This window comes from Pantherophis guttatus, chromosome 2, assembly GCF_059756535.1.
Source record: "Pantherophis guttatus breed Tessera chromosome 2, ASM5975653v1, whole genome shotgun sequence".
NCBI lineage: Eukaryota > Metazoa > Chordata > Lepidosauria > Squamata > Colubridae > Pantherophis > Pantherophis guttatus.
The window spans coordinates 262,874,277-262,890,762 of record NC_142064.1 but is presented as its reverse complement, the minus strand read 5'-3'; the positions used below and the strand labels follow the sequence as shown (position 1 = coordinate 262,890,762).

General features: G+C 46.2%; 1 protein-coding gene across 1 annotated transcript; it reads right to left on the bottom strand.

Annotated features, from left to right (window-relative positions):
• Positions 1–2,129: 2,129 nt before the first annotated feature.
• LOC117658475 (uncharacterized) lies at positions 2,130–10,536 on the bottom strand. Its single transcript, XM_060688250.2, has 2 exons — positions 9,978–10,536; positions 2,130–5,151 (listed from the first exon to the last, which is right to left on the bottom strand). The coding sequence occupies exon 2, from the start codon at positions 4,670–4,672 to the stop codon at positions 2,891–2,893; it is 1,782 nt and encodes a 593-aa protein (XP_060544233.2). The 5' UTR covers positions 4,673–5,151; positions 9,978–10,536; the 3' UTR covers positions 2,130–2,890.
• Positions 10,537–16,486: the final 5,950 nt, after the last annotated feature.

The following is a 16,486-nucleotide window of genomic DNA, read 5'->3' as shown; positions in this document are numbered from 1 at the left end:
TCTATACTATATTATTAGTATAGTATGGTATTAGTATAGTATAAGTAAAGTATAAGTATTTGTATTGTATTGTATTGTATTGTTTTGTAGTATTGCCTAGAATTCTAGATGATATAATTTTGGAACCATGGAATGTAATCTTTGAAAGTTTATGTAAAACAGGAGAAATACCAGAGTATTGGAAAAGAACTGATGCGATTCCAAACTACAAAAACTGGGGAAATGATCTAGGAAATTATAGGCCAATCAGTTTGACATCAATATCAGGAAAAACTTGGACAAAATATAATCAAGCAGAGAATATTTGAGCACCTATAAACAAGCAAGGTGACTACTAGAAGCCAGCATGGGTTTGTTAGAAACAGGTTTTGCCAAACAAACCTTATTGCTTTTTTTTTATTTAAGCAATTAAATTACCAGATCAGCAAACGCTGTGCAGATCTTGTATTTCACCAAGCCATTAGACAAATCTTTATGGAAAATGAAAGGTGTAAAAATGAAGGCAGAGAGATTGAAAGCAATTCAGTGCTTGTAGTCAGACATGGAATTTGAAAAAAAAAATCAAAAATTGGAAAGAATAGAATACAGTTCTATATTGGCCAAGTGAGCTTTGGACACACAAGGAAATGGTCTCTAGTACATACGCTTTCAGTGTACATACAAATTGATAGTCATTCATCATAAGGCAATCATAAATCATAAGATAAAAAAATTGATCACATAATATACTGATAGGAAAATGTAGTAGGAAACATGAGGAGGATAAGATGAGGAGGAGGATAATAGCAATACAGCTTAACCAATGGGTAAATATCTGTGAGCAGAAGGGAGTGGTGTTGGAGCCCCTTTTAGTAGAGTGATAGCATGAGGGAAGAAAGTATCTTTGTGTCTAGTTGTTTTGGTGTCCTGAGGGGAAGATGTTGAAAGAAGCAAGATTGGCTAGATAGAATTCTAAACAGAAACTCTCTAAGCGACATTTCATGCCAACAGTTCAAGCCTGTTTGGAGACCAGCTCTTCAGATATTTAAAAGCTGGAACTGTGAATTGAACAGTAGACCAGAACACCCAGTGATAGTTGATTGGTTGAAGAGTGTGGGCTCCCGCATGAGGCAGTCTACATTATGATTGGTTGCTGGGTGTAAAGGGGGCCTTTCCCTTTTTTCCCGCCTTTTTCTTCTGTGTGCTCTGTATGCTGTTCTGAGATTTACCTAACGATTTACCTCAGGATGTAGCGATGTGTCTACCTTGTTTGCTCTATAGATATTAAATAATTTATATAAAACTACCGTCAGTGTCTCTGTCTTAATTTGGATACCAGCTGCATAATTCCCTAATACCAACCAACCTGGCTATTGGGCAGATTCCAGTCTGTTCCCCAAAATGCAGGGCTTGCAGTTATTAGAGATCCCAAATCTGTCAATTAACCCAGAATTCTTTTATCATCTTCTCTGTCGTTTAATGACCCCGTAATGTATCCCTTGCGGGGTGGAGTCTGGGCAACTGAATGGAGCTGAGTGTTTACTGGCCAGATGCCTTTCCTGTCACCAATGCAGAGTTTGCAGCAGATATAGTCCCATTGTGTACAGAGAGAAATATCTGCCTCTACCTAGGATCAAAGTCACAGCCTCCTGATTGTGAGGTGAGAGCTCCACCGCACCAGTCACCTGGAATTCTTTTATCTTTTTTCATATTTCACAGGATAACCCATTCTCATTTTGGAAAGCCAGATAAGAGATATTTTACTTCCATGACTTGAAGGAGGTACATTATACAAAACCAAGAACCAGGATGGTGTGATTTGAGAAGCACACGATTTGACTTACACTAAGGAGATTCAATTCTGAACTGCGGGTCCATAATGAGCAAGTAGGATTTACCCTTCTCTCTCTTTTGACAAAAGTGTTATGAAAAAAAAACAGTTAATGAAAAAAAAAAGTATGATGTATGACTAAATTGTTCCAGAAAATAAGATATGCAAAGTTCAAGAAATCTGGAAGATGAGCAAATGCAAAATAAATCAAAACCCTGGAGAACAAGAATTATACTGCAGCGGAACAGACAACCAATATTATTTAGACTTTTCTTTGAGAAAGACGTTTCTAGAAATCTTTAAAACATAAGTCATTAAAAAGTATCCACATCTGTATATTATTTATATTTTACATGAAATGAAGGCATTAAAACTTATTATATATTTTCAAACCACCACAAAATAATACTTTATATGCATCCTAAGTATATTCACATTTATTTAGTTATTAAATTTGTATGCCATCCATCTCACAGTCTGAAGTAACTAAGTTCATCAATTAACTACAGCAAATAGTCCAGGCTGAGGGGCAATTAGAGCCTATCATGACAAAATTAATGACTCTCATGAAATAATGTATCTTTAGAAATATTACTGCAGAATATTAGTATCCAGGCCGGGCAAGGCAAGTGTTCTTATTACAGGTAGTCTTCAACTTACAACCACAATTGAGCCCAAAATTTCTGTTGCTAAGCGAGACAGTTGTTAAGTGAGTTTTGTCCCATTTTATAACCTTTCTTGCCATATTTGTTAACTGAATCACTGCAGCTGTTAAATTAGTAACACTGTTAAGTGAATCTGGCTTCCCCATTGATTTCGCTTGTCAGAAGATCGCAAAAGGGGATCCCATGACCCCAGGACATTGCAACCATCAGTTGCCAAGCATCTGAATGTTGATGCTGCAATGGTCCTACTGTTAAGTATGAAAAAGGGTCATAAGTCACTTTTTTCAGTGATGTTGTAACTTTGAATGATCACTGAATGAATGGTTGTAAGACAAGGACTACCAGTATCTTGGAATAGTTATTGCCTTTCCAATAGTACATTCTAACCACTGTGCCTCCAGGACAATCCAGTAACTCATCCTGTGTGAATCCTCTGGTGTCTCACCAGGTCAGAATTCCAACTGAAAGCTTTACCACAATCTGGACACTCATATGGTTTCTCTCCTGTGTGAGTACTTTGATGTTTCACAAGGTTACAATTATGATTAAAACTTTTCCCACAAACTGGACATTCATATGGTTTCTCTCCTGTGTGAGTCCTCTGGTGTTGCACAAGGCTGGAATTATATCTGAAACTTTTCCAACAAACTGGACACTTGTATGGTTTCTCTCCGGTGTGAGTCCTCTGGTGCATGATTAGGGTAGAATTCTGACTGAAACATTTCCCACAATTTGGACACTCATAGGGTTTCTCTCCTGTGTGGGTTCTCATGTGTGTTACCAGGGCAGATTTAAGACTGAAATGTTTCTGACAATGTGGACATTCATATGGTTTCTCTCCTGTGTGAGTCCTCTGGTGTATCACCAGGTTGGAATTTCGACTGAAACTTTTCCCACAGTCTGGACACTCATATGGTTTCTGTCCTGTGTGAGTCTTCTGGTGTACCACCAGGTTGGAATTCTGCTGGAAACATTTATCACAATCTGGACACTTATACGGTTTCTCTCCTGTGTGAGTTCTCTGGTGTATCACCAGATGGGCATTCTGACTGAAACTTTTCCCACAATCTGGACACTGATATGGTTTTTCTCCTGTGTGAGTTCTCTGGTGTATCACCAGCTTGGAATTCCGAGTGAATGTTTTCCCACAATTTGGACACTGATACAGTTTCTCTCCTGTATGAATTGTCTGGTGTTTCACAAAGTCGGAATTATGACTGAAACTTTTCCCACAATCTGGGCACTCATATGGTTTCTCTCCTGCGTGAGTCCTCTGGTGTATAACAAGGTTGGAATTCTTACTGAAACATTTCCCACAATCCGAACATTCATATGGTTTCTCTCCTGTGTGAGTTCTTTGGTGTATCACCAAGTTGGAATTCTTACTGAAACATTTCCCACAATCTGAACATTCATATGGTTTCTCTCCTGTGTGAGTCCTCTGGTGTATGACCAGGTTGGAATTCTGCTGGAAACGTTTCCCACAATCTGGACACTCATATGGTTTCTCGCCTGTGTGAGTCCTCTGGTGGATCACCAGGCAAGAGTTCTGACGGAAGCTTTTCCCACAGTATAGACACTCATATGGTTTCTCTCCTGTGTGAGTCCTCTGGTGTTTCACAAGGTTAGAATTATTATTGAAACTTTTCCCACAATCTGGACACTCATATGGTTTCTCCCCAGTGTGAGTTCTCTGGTGTATAACCAAGTAGGAATTATGACTAAAGCTTTTCCCACAATCTGGACACTCATATGGTTTCTCTCCTGTGTGAGTCCTTTGGTGTATCACCAGGTTGGAATTCTTACTGAAACATTTCCCACAATCTGAACATTCATATGGTTTCTCTCCTGTGTGAGTTCTCTGGTGTATCACCAGGTTGGAATTCTGCTGGAAACTTTTCCCACAATCCGAACACTCATATGGTTTCTCACCCGTGTGAGTTCTCTGGTGTATCACCAGGTTGGAATTCTGACTGAAACTTTTCCCGCACTCTGGACACTCAAATGGTTTCTCTCCAGTGTGTGTCCTCTTGTGTATCAGCAGGTTGGCATGCTTACTAAACTTTTTGCTACACTGTGGGCACTGGTAGGGCTTTTCTCCAGTATGGGTTATTTTATGCTCAATAAGTTGGGAAGTGTAGCGAAAGACTTTGCCGCATTCAGAGCATTTGTATGGTTTTTCACCAGTGTGATGCATAATCAGCTCTGATTTGCAATCTGTGCTTTTCCCGCCATATGCATATCTGTGGAGCTTTTCCGCCACTGATAGTCTTAGATTCTTGAGGAGGTCAAAAATATTTGTGAACTCCTCTTCACAAATATCTTGTCTTCAAGCTGTTTGTTTCCTCACAGGGTGAGGCCTGCATTCTTGTCTGGAATGAGTGCTTCCTCCCCACAGACTTCTAGATATTTCCTCTTTTTCTGAATCTGGAAATGTTCCACATTTATTTTTTTATGTATTGATTCCTTGAGTTCCACATACAATAATTGTTTATCAGTGCAAAACACTTCCTATTTTTTTTCTCTTTTCTCTGGCTGGGGAAAGAGAAGAGTTTTCTTGTATTCTGGAGGAAAGGGAAAAGACGTTGTTTACCAGATGTTCCAGATTCACTTTCCTTCTTAAAGCTGCTTCTTATTCTCTATCATCCAGAAGCCTCTTTTTGGCATTCCCTTTGCCTATAAGATTCACATAAAAGAGATACTTTAATTACTCTTTATAATATGGTTGCAAGATGTGAAAACAAGAAAAATAAGCATACATAACAATGAAAAAAGAAACATGCCAAAATACTAGATTAACCACTGCCATTCATTATGGCACAATCATGAAATTCTATTGCTGACTAGTGCAAATCACAAATTTTTAGCACTGCAAATTTTTATGATCATATAAGTTACCTGGAAATACTGAGAATAGGAACACGGATACACATGTATTCACCAAAATACAGAAACACATCCCTCTGTGTGTACCATATGTATATATGTAGAAAATACATGTATATTTTCTGTCTACAAAATGAAATAGGTACAGTATGTGAGCATTAACAGAAGGAACGCCTATACAGCTGAATGTTTAGGAAACAAACAGGGTGAATTTGAAGTATTAGTACATGAAGGCAGATATGATATAGTTGCCATTACTGAAACTTGGTGGGATGAAACTCATGACTGGAATGTCCTGATAGAGGGATACAAACTATTCAAGAGAAACAGACTTAACAAAAGAGGAGGTGGAGTTGCATTATATATAAAAGATCACTACATCGCTACAGAATTACGCAAAACCAAGGATGAAAACCTCCTAGATCTTCTTGCGCTGCGAGATTCCCCCCTCTTGCAGATGTGGCCCTCCTCACTATCGAGGACCCACCTCAAGGACGGGTTTTGGGACCCAGAGAGATGGCATGTGAAAACTAGGGGATTGAGGGGTTTTCTATTGAAATTTTTAGTCAAACTTTTAAGGGGTCCCAGGGAGGGGGAGGGTCAGATTGGAACTTGGGTGTGGGTATGGGGGATAACCCACAAGGGGGAGGGTCGGGTCTGGCCGTGAAGCACGGCGTGGGGGATGGAGGACCCGGGGTCGAGGGGGGGGTTAGAGCTCGTCCGGATAGTGCTCTGAAGATCAATACTGTAGGTGGGAGGGGTAGATATGGCGGGAGCAGGGGGCCATATCGTGTTAGGGGAGTGCGCACTCGCTGTCTACGAGCGGTGGCGTACTCCGGCCCCCAGGGCTCCACTCGCCCCCCAGGTTACATAGACTCTCAGGACCCGGGCTGATGCTGTGCAATGCCAGGTGCGTAGTAAACAAAGCCCCCTCATTTGTGATCTTGTTCAGGAGGGGGGTGCGGACCTGGCAGGTATTACGGAGACCTGGTTGGGCCAGGAGGGGGGGTTCCCCTCGTTGAAATGTGCCCCCCAGGTTTCCAAGCATTCCATCAGCCGAGGTCACAGGGGAGGGGCGGGGGAGGTAGCAGTTATCATTAAAGAAGGTCTGAGACCGAGGGAAGCCACTGTTCCTCAGACGGCCGGCTGTGAATCCCTCCTTGTGAAATGGGGTCATGGTGTTCAGATGGGTTGGCTGATCACGTACCTGGCTCCCTGCCACGTGGCAGCAGCCCTGCCCGAGCTACTCAACGTTGACACCCCCAGGCATATGGTCATGGGGGATTTCAACCTGCCGTCCGTGGGTGAGACGTCTGAGGTGGCTCGGGAGTTCATGGCTTCCATGACAGGTATGGACCTGACCCAGTTTATTCATGGCCCTACCCACACGGGGGGAAACACGCTGGATCTGGTTTTTGTCTCTGGACAGTGGTTGAGTGATCTTGAGATAGGGGATATAGTTACCGAGCCCTTGTCATGGTCAGATCACTCTCTCCTTCGTCTTGACCTTCGAACCGCTGCACCCCGCCGTAGGGAGGCGGAGCCAGTGAGATGGTTCCGTCCCAGGCGCCTGATGGAACCTGACAGATTCATTGGGCCTGTCCTGAGGCTCTGACACACGCCTCGACTGGAGACCTAGTGGCCGCCTGGGATAGGGCGGCCGCTGGAGCTCTGGATCGAGTCGTGCCTTTGCGGCCTCTGACCCGGCGCCGATCTCAATTGGCTCCTTGGTTCACCGAGGAGCTGAGGGAGTTGAAGCGCCAGAAAAGACGCCTAGAGAGTAGATGGAGGGCCAGTCTTTCTGAATCTGACCAGACACTAGTAAGATCCCATATTAGGAATTACCTAGTGGCAATAAAAGCAGCGAAATGTAGTTATTTTGCTGCTCTTATTGCATCATCAGATAACCGCCTGGCCGCCCTCTTTAGAGTGACCCGCTCCCTGCTCCACCAGGAAGCGCGGGAGGACCCCTTGGAGGGTAGAGCTGAGGATTTTGTTCAGTATCTGTATGACAAAATCACTCAGATTCGGGAAGATCTGGACTCCGACTGGGTAGTCTTAGGGGAAGGGACTGGGTCAGGTCTTGAGAATGTTATCTGGGATGAGTTTGAGGACGTGGACAGGATTCTGGGCAGACTGAACGCGACCACTTATTTATTGGACCCGTGTCCTTCCTGGTTAGTGCTGGCTTCCTGGGAAGTGACGCGAGGCTGGCTCCAGGGGATTATACTTAGTTTAGCACATTGTAAGCCGCCCTGAGTCTCCGGAGAAGGGCGGCATATAAATCAAATTAAAAAATTTTTTTAAAAAATGCTTCGTTGGGTGAGGGTGACTTTCCCGCCGCCTTGAAAGAGGCGGTGGTGAGGCCTCTCCTCAAGAAGCCTTCCCTGGACCCGGCAATGTTGGTAAAATATCGTCCGGTCTCCAACCTTCGCTTTGTGGCGAAGGTTGTTGAGAGTGTGGTTGTGCAACAGTTCCCCCAGCACCTGGATGAAACAACGTATCTGGATCCGTTCCAGTCGGGCTTCAGGCCCGGGTACAGCACGGAAACGGCATTGGTCACGTTGGTAGATGATCTCTGGAGGGCTCGGGACAGGGTGTGCTCCTCTGTCCTGGTCCTGTTAGATCTCTCAGCGGCTTTTGATACCATCGACCATGGTATCATGCTGCACCAGTTGGAAGAGTTAGGGGTGGGAGGCACTGTGTTGCAGTGGTTCTCCTCCTTTCTCTCTGACCTGTTGCAGTCTGTGTTGACAGAGGGGCAGACGTTGACCCCGAGGCCCCTCATATGCGGGGTGCCACAAGAGTTGGTCCTCTCACCCCTCCTGTTCAACATTTGTGTGAAGCTGCTGGGCGAGATCATCTGTGGTTTCGGGGTGAAGTACCACCAGTACGCTGATGACACCCAGCTGTACATCTCCACCCCAGACCACCCCAACGATGCCCTTGAAGTGATGTCCCAGTGCCTGGAGGCCGTGCGGATCTGGATGGGGAGGAATAGGCTCAGGCTCAACCCATCCAAGACTGAGTGGCTGTGGTTTCCGATGTCCCAATATAGTCAGTTGGTGCCATCACTGACTATTGGGGGTGAATCATTGGCCCCCACGGAGAGGGCGTGTAATCTGGGAGTCCTCCTAGATACGCAGCTGTCCTTGGAGGAACATCTGATGGCTGTAGCCAGGGGGACCTTCTGTCAGGTTCGCCTGATTCGCCAGTTGCGGCCCTTTCTTGATCGGGATTCCCTGTGCACAGTCACTCATGCCCTCGTCACTTCTCGCCTGGACTACTGCAACGCTCTCTACATGGGGCTCCCCTTGAAGAGCACCCGGAGGCTCCAACTGGTCCAGAATGCGGCCGCGCAGGTAGTCACGGGAGCCGCATGGCGCTCCCATACAACACCTCTCCTGCGTGAGCTGCACTGGCTCCCAGTGGTCTTCCGGGTGCGCTTCAAGGTGTTGGTTATCACCTTTAAAGCGCTCAATGGCATAGGACCTAGTTATCTTCGAGACTGCCTGCTGCTACCGACGGCCTCCCATCGACCTGTGCGCTCCCACAGAGAGGGCCTCCTCGGGGTGCCATCAGCCAAACAATGTAGGCTGGTTACCCCCAGGGGGAGGGCCTTCTCTGTGGGGGCACCTACCCTCTGGAATCAGCTGCCCCCAGAGATAAAGAGAATCCAAGACCTCGGTGCCTTCCGCCGTGCCCTTAAAACCTTCTTTTTCCAGCAAGCTGGGCTGGCCTAACACTTTTTAAAATGTTTTTAATTGTTTGTTATTGTTTTTAATCATGGGGCCAAGTTTATATATATCTTTTTAATTGTATTTTAATGTTTGTAGTTTATGCTTTTACTTGGCTGTTCACCGCCCTGAGTCCTCAGGGAGAAGGGCGGTATACAAATTTAAAAATAAATAAATAAAATAAATATATGCATGCACTTCCACTTGCACGAGAGGCAAGGAAGCTAAGAAAGAGCTTGGACCTCCCAACTCAGATCCCCTCCCTCATGTTCAATATTAAGTAAGACATATTTGATTAAAAAGAATCAGGCAAGACATTAAAATAGTTAAATTTCTCAGTTGACCTTGCAATGAGATGAGAAATGAAATTCAAGAATCCACTACACACGTCAGTGAAACACTGTCCGCAATCTGGGCATTTGAATGGTTTCTCCCCTGTGTGTAACCTTACAGGAGTTATGAGGCTAGACTGAGCACTGAAATCTTTCCCACACTCCGGACACTCAAATGGTTTTTCTTCTGTGTGAGTTCTCTGGTGAATCACCAGGAAAACAACATGTCCATAAAATGAATCAACATGCCATAAAAGGAATCAAGTGTTACGTGAAGGTGAGGGAGATGCGTGGTTAAAAAATATGAAATATATATAAAGATTTCTTTAAATTTACCAATTTACCCCCATTGGAAAAATCACAGCCACCAATTTGAAATCATGCAGCAAAAGGATGAAAACATTTGGGGAGAGAAAGAACATGAAGCAGCAGCAGCAGCAGCAGCCAAGTGTTTCAGCCTCGTTGCTTCCTCCGCTTCATACCCCGTGGAGGAACCCAAAGGGCCCGACTTGCTCCCGGCTTCTCCTCCGACCTTCCCTCCACTCACCTCCCAGGAGCCGCTTCCACCCTCCAAGCAGCACAAGAGGCTCCGCCGCCGCCATTATCCTCCCGAGGGTCAGCTGGAAGAGGAAGCCCCTCTGCCCTTCGCCTCCTCTCCTCCACATCCGCTCTAGCAATCCACTGTTCTATCGTTTCAACGCCTTCCAGCTCAAGCCTCTTACCCCCCCCCCCCCAGTAAAGTAGCAATGGCACAACTGTAATGTATTCACTGCTTTCTAGGCACGAGTATTGCTTCTCTGTAGAGCGCCATCTAGTGACATAAGGCTGAAAAACACGCTCGTTCCATTTCCACTCTGAAGCGTTTGCAAGATGTTTTCATGGGTTCCGCGCTTCCTTCTGTGCCATCAAGTCGTATCTGACTCCCCCCGAGCACGTCGATAGCTTTTCTCTATGGCCATCTATCCCACGCCTTTTCTTTCAGGTGCCCCAGGAGTGCACTCCTCCCCCCTGGAGCTGAGCCCGAAGCTTCGTTTGCAATAAGCAGCAACTAAACCAAAGGAAGGTGCCCTTGTGGGGAACGACCTGCAAACAGGGACTGAGAAAGTGCACCTCCTGTGGGGCCGGGTGAAGATTTTTCCAGCCAGTTTTTCGATTGGCAAATCTGCAGCCCTAAATCATTTCCAGCTTCATCCTATTGTTGGAAGAAATATCCTTCTGGGTTCTGCTCCAAGTGGGGAAACAGACACTGGAAACATGGAGACTGCTTGGAAAGATGGTTTAATGGTGGACAGGATCACATGGCTTGAGTTCCTGAACAGAAAAGGGGAGATACAGTAAATCCTCGGGTTTTTATGCTCTCTCTGGCTCTGCATTTCTTGGGGCCACGAAAGAGTATCCTGATTGGTTGTCAGACTCCCAGGGGGTGGGGGTCTTGCTGGCTGATGCAATCTTCCCAGGTCACATGTGGTGAGTTTCTACTGCTATTGTGTAGAGGGCTAATCCTATCTTTCGCAATTCCTACTATGGCTCTGCCTGAAGGAGGTAGATCTTTGTTATGTAGAGTAGACTGGCCCAGGCCTTAATGGCCCATTGACAAAGGGTGGGGGACAGGAAGGTGGGAGCTGCTTTGTCTGTAAAATATGCTTCTCATATTTCTGCCTTTTTCATATTTCCTAAAATATTTCACTCTTCCAGGAAAGGGGTAGGTGCTAACTTCCTACAATCCCTACTCTTTTTTTTTTTTTTCAGAACGTGAGTTTTGAAACAAGTTCTTGGCAAAAGATTAAAATTGATCAAATCAGGGAGCCTTAATGGGTGCTTTTAATTTTTCTAATGCAAAGGGGAGGCATTGATAGAGGCAACAGAAAAGGATTCCTTCAGTGGCTTCCAAAAGCTTTCAACCATGAAGGTCTAGCAGCCAGGAAAAAATTTCTGGTAAGAATTTTACAGTATCCAATTTTCCATGCCAATTAATTTCAGACTTCAGATATTACTTTCTGTGAACTTCCAGTCAGGTTTCAAGCAAACACATGTCCCAAAATTTTTCACAGCCATGATTTTCCTTTAAATTTCAGGCTGCCCATTTCATGGGTTGATTACTGAACCTGCCCTAGCTCTTTATTGCATCCAGGATTTGTGAGTCCAAATTGAGGTTAGCCAGTGTACAATATCCATTCCTTTTTTTTTTTTTTTTTTTGGTGTTACACATAATGAGCCCTGAGATTTCTATTCATGAGACCACCAGTGCAATATATCTTCCTTTACTGGGCAACTGGGCAGCATCATTTGTAAGTCACAGTCAGGGTTTGGGTTTTGGAGATCACTTTTCTGCTATCTCTTCAAGTGAGGGAATTGCCTGAGGGGGGATTGCTTCCTTCCCCATCGAATTAGTAGGGAGATAAGACTCCTTGGGCTTTTAGTGCCACAGAGCAAAAATCAACCTAGGAGAAGCTTTGTGTGGAGGTAAGTGAAGGAAATAGTTTCAGTCTAATTCTGAATGGTGTGTCTCTGTGTGTGCATGTGCATGCAGCTACTTTTACAATATAGGCAATACAAACATTTTGGAGATATTTCTCCTCTCCACCAGACAGAAATCTAGAGTGTACATAACTTGCTGTGGCAATCACTCTCAAATACAATTCTTACAATAAACTGATTACAATATAAATGAGACAAGAAAGAAAACCTTACAATGAATTTCCACCTTCCCCCCATAGTCTTTCCAGCTGTCTTCTGGGAATTGAAAAGAGTCTTTTGGTCTTTACTTGTACATCTCAGGGTCTTTTCTTTCACGTCTGCTGGGTAGCATGCTTGGTGGTAAGGCTGGTCAGTCAGGCTTGGAAAGGTCTGCTCCACTCTGGTTGATGTGCTGACTTTCAGTGGAGGCTGGATTCAAACCCAATTTCTGGTTCAAACTGATGGAAGGTCTCCTTTGGAGGCAGCATCTGGATCCATGTGCTCTGCTTCCACAGGTTGCAGAGTCCTTTGTGCAGGGCTGAAAGACATGAGAACAGGGTCCCCTCCCCCCTTTGTGGGTAATCTTCCCAGGAAAGGCATTGTAACAGGATTAGAGATGGGGGGGTAGATAGCTTGCAGGCAGAGTTTGAAAAGAAACAACACAACAATATTGCAGTTACTAAACAGATAATGCAGTTTCATCAAAATGGAGACACAACAGATAAGAAAAAAGAACTGGATTCACATGCTTCAGGAAAGAGATGAACAGGTAAAACCCATTTAAACACATACAGTAAATGCAAGACTGACTTTTTTTTCTTGTAAATGAACTTAAAACGTTTCCTCATAAACTTGAGTTGTTACTTTAAGATACAGAGAGAGGAGGAGAAAAAAAACAGAAATGAAATGAAATGCTCTCTTTAATCTGTGTTTGTTGGCCAGACAAACACAGGGCAAAGGCTCTTTCTTTCTTTTTTCTCTCTCTCCCATTTTTCATTGTTTCAACTTTTTTTTTCCTAACAATTTAAAATTCTTGTCTCTAGAGATCAGATACATTTTACAGTTACAATTACCTCGAGGGTGCACAAAGACTTAAGACACACACACATAAAACAAGGAAGACAAAGAGAAGAAAACAGAACTCTGAGATTTCACACACACTGATCATTCCCACATAAATCTCAGTTAAATTAGGGAAGGCACAAATCTTAAACATACCACGTGGTTGCATAGAAGACAGAGACAAACAAACAAACAAAACAAACAAACAAAACAAACAAACAAAAAACCCAACATTCCTATTTATATATTTCCCTTTTCTTTTAAGTACCTTTATTTAGCCAAATTTGTCTCCCGGTGTTATCTCTTAGCAAAGCCCATTTTTGACACAATTTTCCTAATTTCCTTTTATCCATGCCCCTCAATATGGGCACCCGCCTGGCGTCCCAGGCCGCGAGCACTTCATCTACTGGGGTCCCCGCCACCCGTGAACTATCGCTACCCATGACCCTTTCCTTTTCTCCGGAAGGATCACTTCGACTTAGCCGGGTGGCACGCTCTCAGTTTTCAGAGGAAAAAGCTCTGGGAAGGACTTCGATTCCCTTGCGAAGTATGGGCCCCTTCCTCCAGGGAATCACCACAACTTTTCGGATCCAAAAAGGGGATCCGCGAGGACCTGCTGACCCCTGCAGCCAGGTGTGGGCACCTCCTCTTACACACACACACACGCTCGCCCCGTGTCTGGGCTGGACAAAACCGGGTTTCCCTTTCACAATTTATTAATTCCCCCCTTTTCACACGCTTGGCTTTCGCTTGGCTTCCATTCCTTTTAAACACAAAGTTCCACATTTGGTGACCCCCCCCCCCGCTTTCTCTATCCTACTGGTCATGGCTCGGTGGAGCTAGCAGTAGGCAGAGGGGCGGCTAGAGGTCACTCAAAGAGGTGAAATCAGACTGTTTTCCAGGTGGAATCCCACACACACACTTCCTCCTTCCCTAACAGAAGGTCCTGTGCTCTGGCAAAACCCCCATGCTCTCCAGACTGTTAGTCTTTCTGCGGCTAGGAAATGCACAGAGGAAGCAAGATCCAGCTGTACTTGGGAGAAGGGCCTTCACTCACACACATGCAGGCATACACACATTTCCCATACTTTTTTCCCATGCTTTAAATTAAAATTTAGAGGTACTCACCTTCTTTCCAAGCAGCCTTTGAGCTCAAACTCAAAACCCCTTTAAAACCTAGTTCCAAATGGCCAAGGTCCATGAAAACATGCCCACAGACTCAATGGGTCTGCTGCTAGCAAGGGAGGCTTACCTGGGCCTGGTCCATTGGTTAGGTTAGCTTGGAGTCCCGCTGGCTCGCCAATTGTTGGAAGAAACATCCTTCTGGGTTCTGCTCCAAGTGGGGAAACAGACACTGGAAACATGGAGACTGCTTGGAAAGATGGTTTAATGGTGGACAGGATCACATGGCTTGAGTTCCTGAACAGAAAAGGGGAGATACAGTAAATCCTCGGGTTTTTATGCTCTCTCTGGCTCTGCATTTCTTGGGGCCACGAAAGAGTATCCTGATTGGTTGTCAGACTCCCAGGGGGTGGGGGTCTTGCTGGCTGATGCAATCTTCCCAGGTCACATGTGGTGAGTTTCTACTGCTATTGTGTAGAGGGCTAATCCTATCTTTCGCAATTCCTACTATGGCTCTGCCTGAAGGAGGTAGATCTTTGTTATGTAGAGTAGACTGGCCCAGGCCTTAATGGCCCATTGACAAAGGGTGGGGGACAGGAAGGTGGGAGCTGCTTTGTCTGTAAAATATGCTTCTCATATTTCTGCCTTTTTCATATTTCCTAAAATATTTCACTCTTCCAGGAAAGGGGTAGGTGCTAACTTCCTACACTATTAATAGAATAATGAAATATGAGACAAAACCTTGAAGTGCCCACCCACATTGCTTCTAAACCAGATCTAGGTAGAAGATAGTATCTTCCTATCTAGAGCAAAGCAGAGCAGAATGGAATTTGTCTTTGGTCCATATGCTCTCAGTGTACATAAAAGGACAAGATATATTCATCAAGAATCATAAGGTACAACACTGAATGATAGTCATAGGGTATAATATAGGGCAGTGATGGCAAACCTTTTTCTCATTGAGTGCCAGAAGTGTGTGCGTGCCAGCACCCATAATCCAATGCGAACCCCCCCACCTGCACATGCACTCCGGGAGGCCCCGGGTGCCCTATTTTGAGCCTGGAAAGTTGTTATTCTGAGGCAGGGCTGTTTCCGAGGCAGGGCAACCAATTCTTGCTGTGTCTGTACGTGGCGGGCTTTCTGGTGAGCTGGCGAGGCTGCGCGGTTGCCACAGCGGCTTGTAAAGCTTGGGATGAGTCTGGGCTGCCAGGTCCGGAGCCAGCAGCAGCATCTTCCTGTCACTCAGCCCTTGCCTTGGGGTGACTTTTTCTGCATTCAGCCCTGAAGTGTAGCAGAGTCTTCTACTCTACATGTGCTCAGAGGCAGTCTGCAGTCTTCTGGATCCAAGTCTTGGCGTTGGAAGAAAAGGAAATTTCTGAAAGGAGCAGATTGATCGGGGGCAAGGGGGCAGCTGCGGTAAGGATGGGTGGGCCGAGCTTCCCTGTCTCCCTACCCGAGTGGGCTTCTGGCATAGACCCAGGCCTCTGGGGGGAGGGAGGTAGGGAAGCCCTGGCCTGCTGCTCCTGCCACCGCCACCCCTTCGCCCCCGGCAACAGGGGTTCTCGTGCTGCCGCTTCCCTGGCAGCACCAGGGGCAGATGGCGGGGCAGAGAGGGCAATGGCAGGCTGTGGCGGCAGGCCGTTTGCACTGGCTAAGAGACAGAGGCTGCTCCTAGAGCAGCCAGGGGAAGCCACTGGCAGGGAGGCGAGCTGCCCCAGGAGGACTGGAGGAGAGCGCAGTTCCTCACTCATGGAGGCCCACTGGCAGAAAAGCGGTCACAGAAAGTGGTAAGAGCCGTGCTGGCCAGGAAGCGGTCATGCTCCCTGGCACTTTACTGGCACGAACAGCCTGCCTGCCTCACGCTTCAGACAGCGTCCAGCCATATTGCCAGGGACGATGGGGTGGCAGCGCCAGGAGCAGCAGGCTGGGGCTTCAATGCCTTCCCCTGGAGTCCTGAGGCTGCCCCTGAAGCCCACTCGGGTTGGGGGACAGGGAAGCCCTGGACCACCCATCTTTGCCGCCACCCCCTCGCCCCCGGCGGTGGTTCTCGCGCTGCCACTTCCCTGACAGTGGCATGAGCAGCTGGTGGGGGAGAGAGGGCGGCGGCAGGTTGTGGCAGCAGGCCGTTTGCACCGGCTAAGAAGCAGTGGTGGCTCCTCCTGCTAGCCTCGCGCTCCAGAGGCATCTAGCCAGCCATAGCCGGCCTTCCCCTGCAGCAGCCCACGTGGATCCCAGGCAGCGCAGCTTTGGAGTCTTTCCTTGCAGTGGGAGTGGCGGGGACAAGGTAGGCAGACAGGCAACTGGGTGCAGGGGTGCGACTGGCCGCAGTGCTCCTAGCTGGCAAGGGATGGATATGCTTGGGCTGCATGGGGGTGACAACAGCATGGCCGGTGCACCCACAGGCTAAGACGTTAA

Bases quoted from the DNA above. Each gene is read 5' to 3' on its own strand.
- LOC117658475 (XM_060688250.2), bottom strand. From the start codon at position 4,672: ATGCATCACACTGGTGAAAAACCATACAAATGCTCTGAATGCGGCAAA.